The sequence below is a fragment of the Epinephelus moara genome, chromosome 3 (assembly GCF_006386435.1).
Source record: "Epinephelus moara isolate mb chromosome 3, YSFRI_EMoa_1.0, whole genome shotgun sequence".
Taxonomy (NCBI): domain Eukaryota; kingdom Metazoa; phylum Chordata; class Actinopteri; order Perciformes; family Serranidae; genus Epinephelus; species Epinephelus moara.
The window spans coordinates 33,560,344-33,578,692 of NC_065508.1; the positions used below are offsets into that span (position 1 = coordinate 33,560,344).

The 18,349-nt window shown below is 41.6% G+C and overlaps 1 protein-coding gene across 2 annotated transcripts in view; it reads right to left on the bottom strand.

Annotated features, from left to right (window-relative positions):
- pcdh1a (protocadherin 1a) overlaps positions 1 to 15,863 on the bottom strand; it is a 117,949-nt gene extending 102,086 nt beyond the window's left edge. The window contains exons 1-3 of one of the 2 annotated variants that reach the window (XM_050040769.1): positions 15,272 to 15,863; positions 5,595 to 6,405; positions 2,432 to 4,618 (exon numbers count right to left, since the gene is read on the bottom strand). In XM_050040769.1, the coding sequence (XP_049896726.1) occupies positions 2,432 to 4,618; positions 5,595 to 6,389 (2,982 nt within the window). In that variant the 5' untranslated portion in view covers positions 6,390 to 6,405; positions 15,272 to 15,863. Of the gene's footprint in view, positions 1 to 2,431; positions 4,619 to 5,594; positions 6,410 to 15,271 lie in introns of both variants that reach the window. The other variant, XM_050040768.1, reaches the window with a different exon arrangement.
- Between the last annotated feature and the right edge of the window lie 2,486 nt (positions 15,864 to 18,349).

Consider the following 18,349-nt stretch of genomic DNA (forward strand, 5'->3'; position numbering starts at 1 on the left):
ACTACACACAAATACCCAGACACACCCCGTGGCTTGCAGTCATTTTGGTCCCTTATGCTGTCCATCAAGGAGACAGTGGTGACTGTTCTCTAAACTGACTCCACCCACAAAGGCTTGTGATCACCTAAGCTGTCAGCTGGCATCTGCTGAAACTACCGACCAGCCAACTGTGATAGTGGCTCTGAAGATATCTCCACTGAAAATGTGTCACCTACACATGTTCAGAACTCAGCGGCATATTTTCCTCTTCTATTTTTGCTAATTTTCGTGTGTCAAACTTTTGCAAAGCCTTGGAGAATGTCACACTGTTTGTATGTATAACACTGTGATTTGATATATGGAAGCATCTTGAAAGCAGATGTCAACTTGTCCTGGATGTAAATAAATTGCTTACATCAATGTCAAATGTTATTGATAAAAATGATTCTGATGATTCTGAATACCAGCGTAGCAACATGAATTATGCATTGTTGGAGCTAGTCATTACTGTGTGATTTACAAATATATCAGTTACAACTCAGAAGTGATGAGAACTATCAGTCATGTTAGGTTGCAGATCACAGTTGCACTGCGTTTGTTTAAGTAGGAATGCCCCTGTCGTGGGTGGTCTTTGGATTTGGGTGCTCTTTGAAGTTATGTGATACTGTATCTACCTCCTGGATGATATTTTCTTCACACAATGAAAGTTTAGTACAGTATTTACCAGAGATGGGACCAAATCATTATTTTGAAAGTCACACGTAAGACTTAAGACTTTGCACCCAAGTCCTAAACTTTGACTTTCAAGTCCTGAACAAGTCACATTGCGCTCTTCACCAAATGTAAAGCCATTTTTACAACAGAGCAACAATATATTAAATCTACAATAATCTTGAATACTCTTTGTAATTTGTACTAATCTGTTTAAACAGGTTTTTTGTAAGTTGCTGCCTCTCTGTCCATAATTTCTGACCTGCACATTTAGCAAAAATTAAGGAAAACGAACGGATTCATGGCACACTTTAAAAAAACAACAACATTATTTTTATTCTGTGGGCTTGAGGGAAGGTATCAAGTACTTCCAAGTCAAACGGTCAAGTCCAAGTCAAATAAAGAGTCATTGGTGCTAAAGTCCAAGTAGATTTGCTAGCCTGTTTTATATTATTTTGTCAAGTTAAGTCTTAAGTCATCACATTTGTGACTCGAATCCACACCTCTGGCAATTACTGGAAAAAACATTTCAATAGTCTGTGTATAGCGATCCTAATACACTGATGGGATCTTGACATGTGGATATTTTGCTGTACTATATATTATTTAATGTTCATAGCAGTCTGCCTTTTCCCCCTTTGAACACATGCATACACACACACACACAAGTACAGTACATGTCTACGCCTGTCGAGTCCAAGACGCACATTCATTCACACACTTGCAGATGACACAGAAACCTAGAGACACAATAGCTTTCTATCCCCAGACTCTACATTTTTTCCCTTTCGTAATCCCCTCTGAGTCTATTAATATTTCTGTTTCCATGGCGATTCGAGCCTTGCCAAATGTTGTACAGATAAGAGGAGATAAGAGCATAAGGAGCAGGGAGATAAGAGCAAGTGACCTGCGGAGATCAGAGCACTAGAGGTCAGGCAGAAGAGCAGAAGTAAGTCACTGCGAGATGGACCTTCCCTGTTCAACTCCACTGCCAACCCCAGGAAAAAAACAAAATATGATGGGCCGTCTAAGTTTTTTTAGTAGTGCCATGTCTGATCATACACTTGGAGGTAAAAAGACAACTTGGGGTTTTTAGCAGGAACACTCTTTGTGTATTGAATTTCACCCTCCAAGGAAGTTACATGGGAGCAAAATAAAATAGTAATACAGCATATCTTTAAACTTAATTAACAGAAATAATCTGTAAATATCACAATTACATAATCCCCAAAGTACATTAATATTGTCCATGCAACTAAAGAAACTTTATAATGGTAAAACAAATTTAGGGTAATACCATGTCATTCAATTCCAAGCAAGTTATATGCTTTTCAAACAGAAGAAGATATTTTTTCTCTCCTTAATCTGCTGTCTCAAACATTATGTATTGTTCTGCAGAAAATTAAATTCTGAATAAGAGAGAAATGACATTAACAAATCTGCAATATATACCTATATTTGAACATTTTTAAAATTCAGAGTGATGGCACAATGATCATAAAAGCCAGTCAAATTATTCAAATGTTATATTGAATTGTCTTTTAAGTAGACAACATATTTCTACAAGAGTTGTTCATTCTATCAGATGTTTTAAAACTGTTGCACACAATAAGAATAATACATATGAGTTCAAAAAGTGAATTATGCCTCTTCAATACCCTCAAACAATGCAACACACCAACCATCCACTCCTCTAACGGACCATTTACACAGCAGTTTTATTTTTAAGACATGACCTTACCTGTTTGTTGCTGTACTTCATTTGGCTGGTCTTGTAGCTGTAATCTGAGTACTGGTCTGAGCCGGTAGAGTTGTCATCTCCTCCCGTTCCTACAAAGGTGTTGGCGGCAGGAAGGTCCTGGACAGCCTGATGCTTCTGCGAGGCTGAAGGGGACTGGGCCTGCAGCTGGATGGAGGGTAAGGGGGAGTTGGAGCGGTAGTGTCTGCCTATATCAGGGCTTCCTGGTGAATATGTTAAGGGCAGGTGTATCCTGGGGCTATCATTGACTCCATCAAGGTTGAACTTGAGACTCTTTTGAAGGCTCACTTCCTCGTCTTCTCCGAGTGGTTTTGGGGACTTCTGGGGTTTCCCTTTTCTCCCACGTTTCCCTTTGGCATTCTTTGGTGCCTGTTTGGGTGCGTATAAGTCCTTTGTTTCCTTCTTGCCAGCCTGATACCCACTCTTAGTCTCTCTCTGGATGCGGTGTCGAATAAATACCACCACTAGGATCAACATGACAACACCTGCCACACCAGCAAGGCTTCCAAACAAAATGTTACTACGCTGTGCAGCAAAGCCATTGTCAGGATCACCAGCAATGTCCCTGTCCAATGGAGTGTAAAGACTATGTCCTACTAGAGCTTCCACTAAGCTGACATTTGAAATGGTTTCATTGACATAGATGTGGACCAGGGCAGTGGCATGACGTGCAGGCTTCCCCCTGTCACTCACTCGCACCACTAGGCGATGCAGTCCGCCATGTTTACGGGTCATCTCTTTTGCTAGAGTGATCTCCCCACTGGAGGGGGAAATGCGAAATAACTGGTAAGGGTTTCCACCAGCAATACTGAAGACCAGCTCTGCGTTAGGCCCACTATCCAGGTCTTCAGCTTCCACTACCTCAACATGGCTATCTGGGGAGGCTAGAGGTGATAAGAGCCTAAAGGAGGAATTGGAGGGCTTGGTGACCACAGGGTCGTTGTCATTTTCATCCAGTACATTGATGGTAACGCCCACATATGAAGACCGAGGTGGGTCTCCTCCATCCACTGCTTTGAGACGGAAAGTATAGCTGCTTTCTTTCTCCCTGTCAAATGAGATGCTTGACAGAATGGTGCCTGTTCCATTTTGGACAACAAACTTCCCTCCATCAGGCTCTACAGAGAGGTGGACACGAGCGTTCTCACCTTTGTCCACATCCAGGACTGTCACCATGCCAACTGGACTTAGGGGAGGCATATTTTCCAAAACTGAAAAGCTGTAGCCACTAAGCATGAACTTGGGGTCATTGTCATTGCGGTCAAGGACTTTTATTACAACAGTTGCTGTTCCTTTATGAACAGGTGACCCTTTATCTGCTGCAGTGACCCGGAACTCGTAGTGTTCTTTATGCTCACGGTCAAGTGGGCTTCGGGCTCTTACTTCGCCAGTATTTGGGTCAATCTCAAACAGACCTTTGATGGATGAGTCTGCCACAATATTATAGAGGAGTTCTGCATTAGTGCCACTGTCAGCATCTGAAGCAGTAACATCCAAAACTTTCTCCCCTGGTTGGTTTTCTTCAGCAAAATCTACCTCAAACAAGGTTGGGGAGAATATTGGAGAGTTGTCGTTCACATCAGTCACCTGCACCTTCAGAGAATTTGTACTAGAGAGTGCTGGATTTCCAGAATCCACAGCCACAATCTCTACTCGGTAATCCCTAATCCTTTCGTAGTCAAGGGGAGTGGTGGTCTGTAGGAAGTATTTCCTCTTGTTGTCACTGGATGAGTCGCTGGCAGGCCGTAGCTGGAAGGGTACGTCTCCTGCGACCACGCAAGTAACCACAGCATTCTCTCCCTCATCCTTGTCGGACACTTGCACCAAAGCAACAGCTGTTCCAACTGGCATGTCCTCTGATATGTTAGCCACTCCTTCACTGTGTGTCACAAGACCAATTCCACGAATCTCCACAGCTGGAGCGTTGTCATTTTGATCAGTCACCTCAATGGTTACAAATGTCTTGGAGCTTTTAGGTTGAGGACCCTTATCCCTCGCCACCACATAGAAGGACAAGCTGCTGATTTCTTCCCTGTCCAGGGGTCCTTTGACATAGATAATGCCTGTGGAGCGATCAATCCGTAAGAGTTTCGGCACTGGGTCTACAGCTTGGTGAAGGGTGTACTCAATTTCTCCATTAGGGCCCATGTCAGAGTCATTTGCTTTAACCTACAATGAAAGGAATTCAGTGGTTAAAGGTGTGATTTATGCACAACGACTTGAGGTAAGAAATAAAGGAAGCCAGTGTAGGATTTTCTCTACTTATCATTGGTCAGTGAATGAATGAATAAATTAATCAACGGATGTCTGATCACTTCAAAGCACAGCAAGTGAACAGCTTTATTTAGGCATATTTCATTATTGCCATCCTCTCTGCTTTTGATGGTTATGTCACTAGCCTTTTTTTCTTTTCCCCCTCCCACTCCCTTTTCTGTTATTCCACAAAATGAGCTAGAGAAAAGGTTCACATGTAAACATATGTACAAAATATCAGAGCTGCTATTTATTTATTTATTTATTTATGCGACAGTCGGTACAATTTCATAGCAGTATGCAGAGAAAATCCTACACAGAGTATCTTACTCCTACACTCTGACATTGTGTATCTCTAATTCTATTTCTTCAAGTATAATAGCACAACAAAACCAATAAGCAGCTTAATTACCTGTACAAGCATAACATCATAATGCTCTTGTACCTATAGTATTACTTGAACATGCACATTAGAGTAATAGGAGTGAAGTTACAAATGATTAATGTTTAAAAACTTAACTATGATGAAGATATGTGAGTTGACAAAAAGCAAATGTGGCCTTGGTTTCCCAAGAGTTCTGCATTAGAGGTTAAATTTTTAACACGGCAGAGTAAAAATATCCATCTTTGATTGGGTTTTACACATTACGCTGTATCTGAGGAATAAGTACTGCAAAAACATGATGCACACTCATTTTTCAAAAACATCTTGATAAATTGGATGAGGGGTTTTTTAAGTCTTTGTTTCTCAGCTGTTGAAGATAAAATTCAAAACAGTACATCAAGCAGCACAAACAATTTTCACTGTAATTTACTATAACTATTCACTTCAGACTGCAATTTGATTTAAAGTATGTTCTTAGAAGCAAGTATATTTGCATCACAATCTTACCTGCAACACGGAGTGCCCCACTGGACTATTTTCTGACACTTCTGCCTCATACGTGGACCTCTCAAACTTGGGGGAGTTGTCGTTGGCATCAGTGACTACCACTCTCAGCAGAGCACTGCTGTAGCGCTGTGGGTTTCCTCCATCCACTGCCTTGATGGTGAGGTCATAGGAATCCTTTAACTCGCGATCTAGGTTGCCCAGGACAATAAGCTGTGGGAGCTTCCCTCCCCTGTCGTCAGCCACCTGTAAACCAAATAGGGTTGCCGCGTCTGGCCCTGCAGTCAGAGCATAATCCGCCACTCCATTCCTGTCTGAGTCTCTGTCTGTAGCCAGTGGTATGGAGAACAGAGCCCCCATGATCGTGTTCTCTGGGACAGAGATGGTGAGCACAGAAGAGGGGAATTGTGGAGTGTTGTCATTGATGTCCTGTACCTCAATGCGTCCTTCAATGAGTCGTGGGCTCTGGTTTTGTATCAGATCGGTCACTGATACTTCAAATTCCAGGTAGCAGGGCTTACCCTTAGCCAGGGATCGACAGTCCCTCAGGGTCTCTCTGTCTATGGGAATCTCTGTGGTGAAAATGTCTCCCGTCTTTCCATCCACACGTAGGTAAGGGGCACCCACCTCCAGCTTGTAGAGATGACCCGAGTCCGGCAGGCCCTGGTCTGCTGCCAGGCTACCAATGAGAGTGTTGGGAGGCTGCTCCTCCTGGACCCGGTACAGGATACTGCCTTCAGCAGAGCCACAGTGCAGCACCAGGACCCAGAACAACACTACTCGTAAATTCAGTTCCATTAGATCATCAGAAGATCTGCCTGCAAAATGACAGAGAGTATTTATGTCAAAACTGTGTTTCCTTTTGGAAATCATGTTTAAAGATTTAGCTATAAAACGCCTGGTAGCTGTACAAGCCCCCATAGGCAATAATTACTTAACTCTTATTATAAAGTGAAAACACAGAACTCACATCAAAAAGTCATTAACACCAGAGTGATACATGCAGTCAGCAGCAAGTGAAAAAAGCTGTCTTCAGTGTATTGTTCTGCTATAACACTACTGCTGTGAAATGAATTATTTCTGTCAATAAGTAGTACCAAAATCTACAACAAGCCTAGAAGCACAAAATATAATTAGACAACAATAACAACAAAGGGAAAAGAGGCATATTTTAAAAGTGCAATCAAAACTATTTCCTGGCTTGGTTTCTTTTCTGTCCCAGAGCTTCAATATCTTCTATGGATGTCTTGGCTTTACAAATTTCATGTAGAAATGAATGTAGGAACAAGAAATTGTATCTTTTGAGCTTACACGCAGAACAAACTTGAGGGCCAGTGTGGACTGGATTGTTTCAGCTGCGTAATCAAATAAAACTGTAATACAAAATCAGATTGCCTAAGAGACTCATTATTTTGGTATTACACTACTAGACAGTGAGTGGTGAAGCATTGTAGCTCAAAAGTAACCTGCAGTAAAAAAAAATGCCCTCAAACATAAACCCTCACGAACCTGCCAAGATAGTGTCAATTGACAATGTCTAACAGATCGATATCATTACCAGAGAGGCTTCTATTAAGCGCTTGCACACTAAGGGTTACGGAGGCAATGAAGACATTTCTTCTTGTGCACATTATGCAATTTGACCGATATTATCACATGCAGCTCGAAACAATGCAGAATGCAGAAATTTCCATCCACGCTCCATTGCTACTGGCTAGCTCAAACACTGTAATCATTGTGTTTGATTTTGAACCTTTCAACTCTGTAATTACGACCCATTATTTTAGTGTCTTCTTTGATCTGTATTCCCTCTAGCTAAAGAATTCTGGCTTTTTTCATGCTACAATGATTTAAGACTATAATTATTTCGTCTGTGTGTGTGTGTGTGTGTGTTTGTGTGTGTGTGTGTGTGTGTGGAGTGCGATTGGTAATTGAAATAAGAACAGACGTTGAAGCTAAATATCAAGGTCCAGTGCGCTGGAAAACTTATTAAAGGCAACATTTTGCCAGTTTTGTATGTGTGGTGCATCTGTGAGTGTCTGCTTCACCACCTTTAGTTAAGAAGTGATGCATAGTTGAAGCATGAAAGAACTTAAATAGAAACAAAAGGGTACAGGTACTGGATTTAATATTGGTGAGATAAGTGAGATCAGTGCAGCCTTAGTTTGAGTGGCTGTGAGAAAGACAGAAACAAGGCAGTCATAATGATATATTGAAATACACTTAAAATGTCAATATAATGATAAAAATATAATTTAAAAAAAATGCTATGCTACAACAGGTAACTGCACACACCTTTGAAAAATAATCATGAGCAAGTGTGATCAGAATCACAAATAAACCTAATATATTGGCATTATTATTACTATTGGTTCTACTGTTATGGTGTACTGTAGTTCTGTATGTGGTTTGCCCATTTTTGGCAAAAACAGTCCAATTTGCAAGTAGTAATCAATCAACCATCACTATTGTCGGCTATCATTGCTTAATTACCTGCAGTTAATTAGCCACACAATCACCCAGCAGCCAACAATGCGCACAAGAATGCCAATGCCCTTCTGCAGATGCCCTTAAGCAAATGGCAAATAAAAGGCTTGAAACTTGAACAATGGTGCTCACAGACATTTTCAACTCACAGTAATGTCTTATTGGGTTAAAGCTTTCAGATAGCCCATGTTATGTCTGAGCAAAGTGTCAGTCATTAATGTTGTGCTGCAGGTGTAATGTATGTAGGCAGTAGTAGCTGTCATTTATTGCATTCTCATATAGCATGTTGTTCATATCAGTGCACTTGCTTATCATAGGTAATATAGTCTAATACTTTTAAAAATTGGATTTTTTTTTCTAGGGGTGGGGCTTGAAGGTGGTGGGGACTGTGGGAGACGACCCCCAGACCAGAGGACTGCATCGAAAGCATTTTGACCCAACACAAATCTCATGGAAATGGATGGTTTTATCCTTGCCGCTGGTGGGAGCAGGCAGTAAGTGACAAACAGACAAATAAAAAACAACCAAAAAAACGTGCTGGTCCTGGAGATCAAGTTGGACATTTGAGGAATTTTTGGGAATATTAGAGATAATAATAATAACACTAAATCCCAGAGACATCAGCATCACAACTTCCTCTTTATCTTTTAAAAAAAAAAAAAAAAAATACCACAGTAAAATAGCACAATCTATTGATAATCAATCTACTGATAATCAATCAATTATGCAAACATGTATGGTCAGAATGGCTGCAGGTGCAGGCAGGAGCTGACACACACCCTGTTGGAAAGGGCGGGTGTGATCGGACATGGTCAGAAATCCAGCGGGAGTGGTATTAAGAAGGGAGTTATGCGCAGGGCTCTACCCCAGACCGCTCGTCAGTTAACCTCCCCCCTCCCCTATGCTGACTCAATGGCTACAGCCTTGGATGAAAAATATAAATGAATATGGTCAAAGACAGTGCATTCTGCATCTCCTCCCATGAAACAATTTTCCAGAGAGGAGCAAAGCAAATGTGTATTAAGCGAGACGGCAAAACACAAATATACAGAAATCGAATGAAGAAATCCAATTCCTTTTGAATACATTAAAATTGGAAGTGCAGGTTATTGATGCACTAATTGCTCAGTTATCGACGTGTCCCTTTTTACATTTGCAGGGGGAGCTTCTAGTCAATGTGGCGTGAACGGTGAGTGTGCATTCAGTGTGTTCATGTGTACAGAGAATAAAAGGCAGGCAGGAGTAAAAACATAATCAGCGGATACAGAACAGTTCATATACCTACAACTGACAGTTAACATCCAAACAACATAATTTGTGAAATAATTATGGAGTAAAGGTCATTCTGAATCTAATTTTAAATGTTTCATATTTCTGTCTCTGCTTACATTAAACACATTAGCTTGGGAAAAGGTTAAATAAAGAAATTGATTTTTTTTTTTTTTTTTTTGCATTGTCATTTGAATAACCTATTCATACTCTTCAAAATGACTCCTTATATGACACACAGAATGTTTATTACATGATGCTTTAGTCTTTTTGACACTTAGATCATCTTTACTTTTTCTCTCTTTAACATTTACCATTGAATTAAAGTTTGCAGATTTTTTTTTAAATTTTTTTATTTACAAAATGGCCATTTCAAAATGAAAACCGTAATTAATGTCACAATGTTCTGTTTAGTTGTAACTGTCCCCCTGCTATTACAGCCACTTCTAGAATGAATAGGCGTGCTTTGATAGTGACATGATTGTTATGGTTGATGACACTCATGACTTAATGTCTTCCAGTTGGCCTCATGCCTGTCTTCCAGATGGCACCGTGCCTGGCAGCCACAGCGAATTGGTGTTCTTTTTTCTTTGTTTACATTGACATTAAAATTTGTGTTGTTTGTGAAATATGCGTTTTGCCATCACTCAGTGAGAATCTCTTATCGGTTGAATATTATTGACACCATGCCTTTGGGCTTCTATCTCACATTTCTCAGCTATCTCACAAATATTTTATCAAAAGCCTGACAGCATGCAGTTTTTTTTTTTCTTTTCCCCGTCATCTCAAAGCTCTCTGAGGTGGTGGCGAAAAGGGAACTTGTGCTGAGATTTCTCACCACTGGACTACTGCACGTCTCACCAATGTTCACTACCTGAGCAGCAAAATGGATGAATTAGAACTGCTGAACACAACTAGGAGTGACATTTCCTGCATCTCAGCGCTTTTGCCTGTGAAAAACTTGGTTATCATCTGCCATCCCAGATGGTGTGGTAGACCCACAAGACTACAAGCTGATTCAGGCAGATAGCGATACATAACTCAGCATAAAATCAAAGGAAGGAACAAGAAGTTAGTTCTTCCAGTGTGTTCAAATGTGTTTGTCATCCTGGCCGACCACTCTAACCACTGCTTCTGTAAGGATTGCATTGTTTGGGGCAGATACTAGAACTGGATCAGGCATCGCAACACTGAAATCTTCTGAAAGTGCAACAGGCTGAGAAAGCAAAATCCTTTTGTCTTTTAAAACTTACCCGACGAAAACCCAAGAGCTGTGGCAGCACAGTGGTGTTTAACTGACACCACTGTGGAAATGTGCTTCATTCGTGCACTGACTACCCATTATAACTAGAAAACCGCAGCTACTTTGTGGTAGCTACACCACAGGCAACTTAGACCTGACTAATGGTTGGGTGACCCCTACTGTACTACAACTTATACGGGTGCAGTGCACACTGTACTTCCTTAACACAGAGCTATTAGGGCTCTGCACGGCCTTAAGGGCTCATACTATAATTCCCTCAAGCACTGTATGCTGCAAAAAGCATCCTGCACAAATAGACAAACCAACAAACACACTGAGCCAGACACTCATGGAAGAGCGACAAATATTCTGAAGAAATATCTCTCCAAATACAATCAAGGCATCCACTGTCTTACTGAGGAAAGAACTTTAACTCTACCAGCGAAGCAGCATTCAGCACACTGCCTCATGCTGTGATCATGCAATGGTCCAGATGGTTCCAGCATAGAGAAAAACTGAAGGCAGCCTGTACCACAGTATGGAGGTGGACCTTCAAAGACACTCTCAAACTGCCTGATGGGTCTGCAATTTGCTATATCTCCTGTGAAGATGTTAAACTTTTCAACCAAGAATGCAGTCAAAGCAAAACTGCTCAGCGATGGAGTTTAAGACCCCTAGGAACATCACAGAGTCGACCTGCCACGCGGCAAGAACACTTCCTGGCCAAAACCCAGCTTATTAAGACCGTCGGGGGTGCCAAGTCTAAGTACAAGACTGGACTAGAGAGTCAGTGTTTCATGACTCATTCTCAGCATGGCCATCGCCCCTCAGACTCACAAGCTGCAGGAGAAAGTCACCCAAGCATACCCCTTCACCAGCCAATGACCTCTATAGATAAGAGTGGCTCTAAGAGAGCAGGAGAAGTGATTCTCACTCCTGCCCACTGTGTCACCTGGGAGTCTGTTGTCATCTATGTTGAAGTTACACTGAAATGTAGAGGTGTTGTGTTTGACATATGACTGCATGACTGTTCTACCTAAGGGCAAATAAAATATGTTCACGAGATGGTATTGTCAATAAAAAGAGACAAGTATATGTAGATGATATTGTGTGAAATGTAAGTTCTGAAAACAGTCAAACACTTTAACTTATAAAATATGATTTAAAAAAAGTGCAGGGATAAATATTTTTTTTGTTTGTGCAACTGTAGCCTTTTAATAATGAAAGCAAAGAGGATTTGTTTTGTTAAAAAACTAAATATACAAAAGAGGACAAACCAAGGAGCAAAAAGCATTCTCAATCAGAATATTGGAATAGCTGCAACAACTTCAAAAGGAACAGAGAGAAAACTTGAATCTCACCAGTGGATGCAGACATAAGGGGATGTCTGTTCACATTGTGCCTCCCTTCCTTATGATCTCTCCCTCGCCTCATGGATCTACCCATTTCCTCCAATGCCATTTTGAATGACAGCAGTGAACTCCCAAATTCCTCCTGGCGACTGCCTACAATCCTCTATCCCTCCACCTCTCCCTAGAGGCTCAGCGCCCAGTGCTGCTGCTCTGCTCCTCACAAAGGAGAAGGTGAAAGACTTCTCTGGCAGCTAAACATCAGTCAAACTGCAAGGTCTGATTGAGTCTCACCTGGAGCCCTCACACGGTGTGCCACCCAGCTGACCCCACAGTTGACGAGAACATTTCACCGCCTACATGTCTACAATCACTGACCCTACACAGTTGGTCTCATTCCCAAGAGGGATGCAGTTCTCTGCCTTAATGAGGCCAGGGGTGCTGAACCCGGCCATAACAATGACCTCTGAAAAAATCTGCTACCACCTTTGCTTACAAACACGGAAAACCTCCACCACCTGTAGTTTGTTTGTATACTGGTCAGTGGAAAATGCAAAAATATCCACACCTATGGTAGGATCATTTTCATTTGCTCTGACTTCGAAACCATCATCCTAAAACTGCTCTGCATGTGTTTTGCCAAAAACCTTTTGCGCCACAGGGAGTTGTCAAACTGTCTTCAGGAATGTTGACATTTCATAGTTGGGAGGAAAGAAAAATAAAAGGTTAACTGGTGCAGTCTAAGCTAGGTGTTGTGATTTTCATTTTGAAGACAACAACTTGTTGGGCACAACACATCCATATTAATTGAATCTTAATGGCTGTGTGGTTATCATGCCATTTAAGTCTGGACCAGTAGATCCTATTTTGATATCATACTAATTTGTAATGTTAATAATTATAAAAGGGAGGAAAATACAGAAATAACAGGATTGAGTTTCATTGAATAGAAATTCTGTGTAAGAGATACAGTTGAAAAAGACATGAAAAGAACAAAAGCAGTATAAAAGATAGTAACAGTATGTAAAATATGTAATTACCATCACATATGTATCTTTGGATAAAGACCAGCAAACAATCAGTCTATCATCATCTACTTCCTGTATACGACATGGCCATCCACCATTTGTTTGTAAAGGAAGATAATGACAATTATTATTTTAAAAGGTTCTGAAAGATATCAAAACTGGTGCTTGTCAAGAAATATGTATCAGATATTTGGCTTTAAGTAGAAGAAGTATTAGTGTGTCTTCATATATAAGTGTTGTCATATTTAATTAAAGAAAAGGTATGTCAAAAAAGAACAATATAATTGTGTTGCAGAGCATGTGGGCATGTCCTGGTTACCATAGAGACAGACTATCTACTGACTGAGTCAACTCAGTGACTGACTGGGTGACACTTGCTCTTTAAGTTGGCCGCTCCACAGGTCCGGCAGAAATGACTCACGCCCAGAACCAACTGAGGCATAATTGTAAATTAATAATATGTCAGAGGGTTAGTGTTGTGTCTGGGGAGGAGAAAAGATCATTAGAGTGTAGGAATGAAGATCAGGATCCAGCACCACCACCAGTCCTCTTGTTCCTCTGCAGAAGCAGATTTTTCACCTGTTACTTGGTACAAATCAGGCTCATGAACGTCTATAAGATGTGATCTTCACTGCTTTGCTCGAGTGTGGAAAGATAACGGCTGATTTAATGATTTTCTCAACTGAGGTGATGTGATATATTGGCTGACTCTGCGCCTTTAGCTAGTATAACAGGTAAAACCCATTACCCTCCCACCAGCATGATTTATGATGGGTAGTATCACAGCTTAGGTCTCCTTACAGCTCATCCACCAATAGAATTTACTGCGAAATGTTGCACTTCTAGAGACAGTAAACCCTGGTCACTGGTGATGAGAGAACAGTGGCCTTTGGTTAGAAACACTTGCTAGGGGCAGGAGTGTTTAGCTATTCCAGTCTGATCCACACGAAAACACTGACGGCGGGTCACTCCTATTACAAAAAAATACCACTGAGATCAAAGAGGCTGCATTCAGACAGGGAGATATGAACAAACAGGTCATATACTTTATACTCCTTGTTGGTCTGTATGTGGAACTAAAACCAGATTAAGTATTATTTTGCACAGGCTCACACTCCAGTGTTTGAAGATTTGATATGTTTAGCAAATGGCAAACAGGTAGCCTTCCTTCAGCAACACCATCACATGACACAATGCATGTTATTGTACAGCATTCAGAGGGGAGTGGGGGGCATGTGTAAAGTTCACCATTGATCAAATATACCTCTTTTCATGGCAAATGAATGAAATTAACTGAACTGTCAGCCTGCCCTTTTGCCCCTTATTCATCACCTTCAATAGATAGACAGATAGATACACAATCATCAGCTTTATGTCTTCTAAACAGTTTGTCAGATATGGGAAGAAATGGGTTATAGGCCTGTTTTGATGTGCTGTGTTTTGACGACCTGGTAGCCTACAGTATGTGTGGGAACTTAGACCGACATCACTACGTGAAGCAGACTATTAAAATGTGCCTGGTGGTCGGTGGAGTGGCGAGAAACAACACCCCAGACTCTCGCTTGAGAGCAGAGGAGATTACCCGTGCGGATGCGCTGATCAAAGATTTTTTCCTCCGTCCAATTATATGCGCGAAATCTCCTCATAGGAAAACTGACGATTAGTTATGAACATGGCAGGCTATACGTCAGAATTATTTGCGCAACAACAACAAAAAAAAGAAAAATGGTGAGTAAAGGCTCTAAATAAAGATACACTAATGAAGGCAATTAGTATGATGTTTGCAGCTAGTATAAAAGAAATGACGAGGAAGGGATGATGCAAATGGATCACATTTTCTGCTTCACAGAATCATAATGGTATAATAAGATGCAATTAGCCGATCGTCAGTACACATCACATTGAAGCGAATGCTCTTATATTATAGTTGAAGTGCACTGATATGCACACTTAACGACTTAATGCCATCACTCTCTCGACTCGGATGTGTTTTAATTGCGATGCATCGTCTTATCAATCACGCAGCGCGTCATTATCGCGGGTGACATATCTGCACTGTTACCTTTCTATCACTGTGTCCTATCAACCTGTAACACCGAGCCGAGCAAGCTCTATCGGCTTCTCTGTTAAGTGCACCGCGGACAACTTGTTGTAGGCTATAAACAGTCTATTTTGGAGCTCGGCCCTGAGCTATTAGACACCACTTTAAGTCAGAAATCTTTTCAAACTTCAGCAACACAAATCTCCAACAAGATCAACCGATCTAAACAACTTTCTCGGTTAATTCTGCGGTAATTTCAGTACCTGTGCCAGAGACTTCTCTATGAGCGCTTATCGCGTCGACAAATCCGTCCGCAGCTGATATGTCCACTGGTGATCCCAGAGGCAGGTGTCTAACCCTCAAACCTCCGTCACAGTGCTGACATGAAAATAACTTCAGCAGCCACAAAATCCATTCACAGCATTTGCAACTTTCCGCATCAAAATGCAGGATTGGATGCCTTCCGTCGTCCGGCGGTCTCGAGCAGATTTCAGTCCGGGGAAATATCAGAAGTTATGAGCTGTTTGATTCTTTTATGACAGAGCAGGAAAATGAAGAGTCTCATTCCATAGGGATAGCCCACTGTGTGCCATTTCCAGTCCTCAATAACTGATCCCTGCCAAGATATGCACTCGTTGGCGCATCCCTTTGGTCCAAGTTTCTCGAGCGCTTTCCCGTGATGGAAGTAGCCTGGAACGCACTCTAAGGACGCACTGGATGTCCAAGCGACTGCAACATCATTGTCATTTTTGCAACGTTAAACGGAATAGCTAACCGGTCCTAAACAAGAAGCCCATCTGAAGCATTTCCAGAGAGCAAGTGGTGAGATGCTGTGGGTAGGTTAGTTGCTCCCCTCTCTCTCGCTCTCTCTTCCTCTCTCTACTCATCAGAGCGTGGGAGGAGGTGGGGCTCCCATCCACCGCAGCACACAGCAACTTCACACTCAACATCACATTATGCTCGGGCTGCCTACCAGGAAATTGTGTGATTCCTACAGTTTAAGAAGATCTCATCAAACTGGGTCACCTCAAACGGGGGGAAATGTACCTTATAGAATGTGCGCCTCCTGCAGCACACACTGCATGTGTTGCGCTCCTGCTGCAAAACGGCCGCTGCTTCTGTCGACACAAAATGCACTGATTGTACAAATTGTCTAAATTTGATGTAACAGGTAGCCTGCGCTGACAGTTTACTTGTTGATATGCATTCCATGTAGCAAAATGAATGGCCTAAAATAGAAGCTGCTCTGGCCACTATTTATTCATTTGGCGCCACCCTCAGGCGGTTATAATAAGGAGGGGAAGTAATACAGTCCTCTACATCAGCTGGGGAAATTAAGGGAATTGAATGTTAACATCTCTTGATGTTGGGAGTAATGCACATTATGCTTTTTCCCCCTTTTTTCTGCCAGTGAAGATAATGAAAATTGGTGTACATAGGAATACACTAGTTATGTCTGACATCATCTGTTAAAACTGCAGCAGTGTAATTAAAAAAAAACAAAAAAAAAACAATGCTCTTGCTGTGGGCTATAAATCAGCATGGCTCAGCAGGGAGCGAAATCCATCCCACGCCACAGTTATTCTCCTCCTTTCTTCCACAACACTGATGCCCGTGATCATAACTGCTTAAGCATAAGCAATGGACCAGGAGCAATGAGGCAAACGAGGAGTTAGGTGACAAAGGAAAAGCCTTAAGCAATGTCCTCCGGAGAAAACTTGATTTCCTATCTTCCCCAGCCATTCTGAGGCAAGAGTTTATCAGAGTGTTTCCAGTCTGTGATCCTTTACTCCTCCCCCATCTCTCATTAGCTGCAAACACACAGCTGTTGGGTTACCTCTCCAGGGCTCCCATTAGGGGCTGCCACTCAGGCTTACAGTGTCCCTGAGCCAATCATATTAGAGCTCCCGCCCACGCACTGCCACTGCTATGCTGTTCTTCACCAGCCATACTAATAACGTTTAAGTATTTTCACAGGTGGCCCATAAGTCGCCTGAGAAGAGAGCTGATAGAAAGACGGGGGAAACAATGTTAGTGGAACAGAAGTTAACATTTCTATGAATAAAAGAAAAAAAAACATGTCAGTAGAAAAGTTAGTTAGTTTCAACGGTGAGTGACCAGTCATCAATCAGGTTATTGCAAACTATTTAAATTCATGTTTCTGCTCCATCAACAGAAATTTAGTTTAATGATCTTTTGCCATTTAATTTTTTTCTCAAGCTGTTTTTTGTAATTAACTATACAAAGGGGGGATTTAAGGCTGTGTTTACAGATAAGTACACTTCAACTAAAACCAAAAGCATTCTCATCTTGCTGATGTTAAAGGTGTCACAGAATCCACTTATTGAGATTCATGCATTTCTTGAACCAAACAGCAGAGACAGACTGAGGCCACGTTTCAACAGTGTGTTGTCCGTTTCAAGTAGTAACTGAGTGTGGGCTGAAAAACTGCTTCATTTGATGTCTTCACCAGTCAGTTTAAAGAGCACAGGCCTGTTTGATTCCCACTCACCTTTTCCTCGTGGCCATATTTGAATGTGAGAGAGGTAAAACGAGGACAAGGCGAGGGTAATCGGTGCATCAGAACAAAGGCACAGAATGCCCTCAAACTCTCCCAAATTCCCCAAAAGAGTCTGCCGACCACGCAGTATCTGGCCAGTACATTGTCTGTGGCCAGTGTCCTGAATATTACAGCCTCATACTCTGATGAGGAACATATTTTTCAAAATCTGGTTGAGTCGATTTAACACATTCAACATGCATCAATTAAGCCTTTGGCAAGTTATTCCTCAAAAAATATGTTCATGAGACCCATCTCTATTTATGTCAATTGAAGCTGAAAACTTTGAAGCTCAGCATACTGGAACAGTCTGTAGGCAGACAGAATGTTCTGAAGCTTGTGGTTTATTTGCTACTGCTGCACACAACAACACAGTACATGAATGTGATCTGTATACATTTACATCTATTCTCTTATCACATACCACACCTGGAGCACCTTTCCTCCTCTCAGACAGACAGACAGTACAGACAAACGTAAAGATACACACACGCACGCACGCACGCACGCACACACACACACACATACACATATGTTTCACAAATGAGATACATCTAAAGAGAGGAAAGCCAGGTAGAAGAGAAAAAGTGAAAAAAAAAAAAAAACTGCAGTAAAAGTCGTCAGTGCACACTTTGAAGAGTAATCCACACCGAGTGAAAAATGGGCAAACACCTGCTGCTGCAGTGCTCTCTGTAGGTATAAATGTTAATACAAATGCCTTACCTCTGGTCACATCCCAGTCAGTGATGTCACAGCGAGTGTTTTTCACCCGCTGTGACAT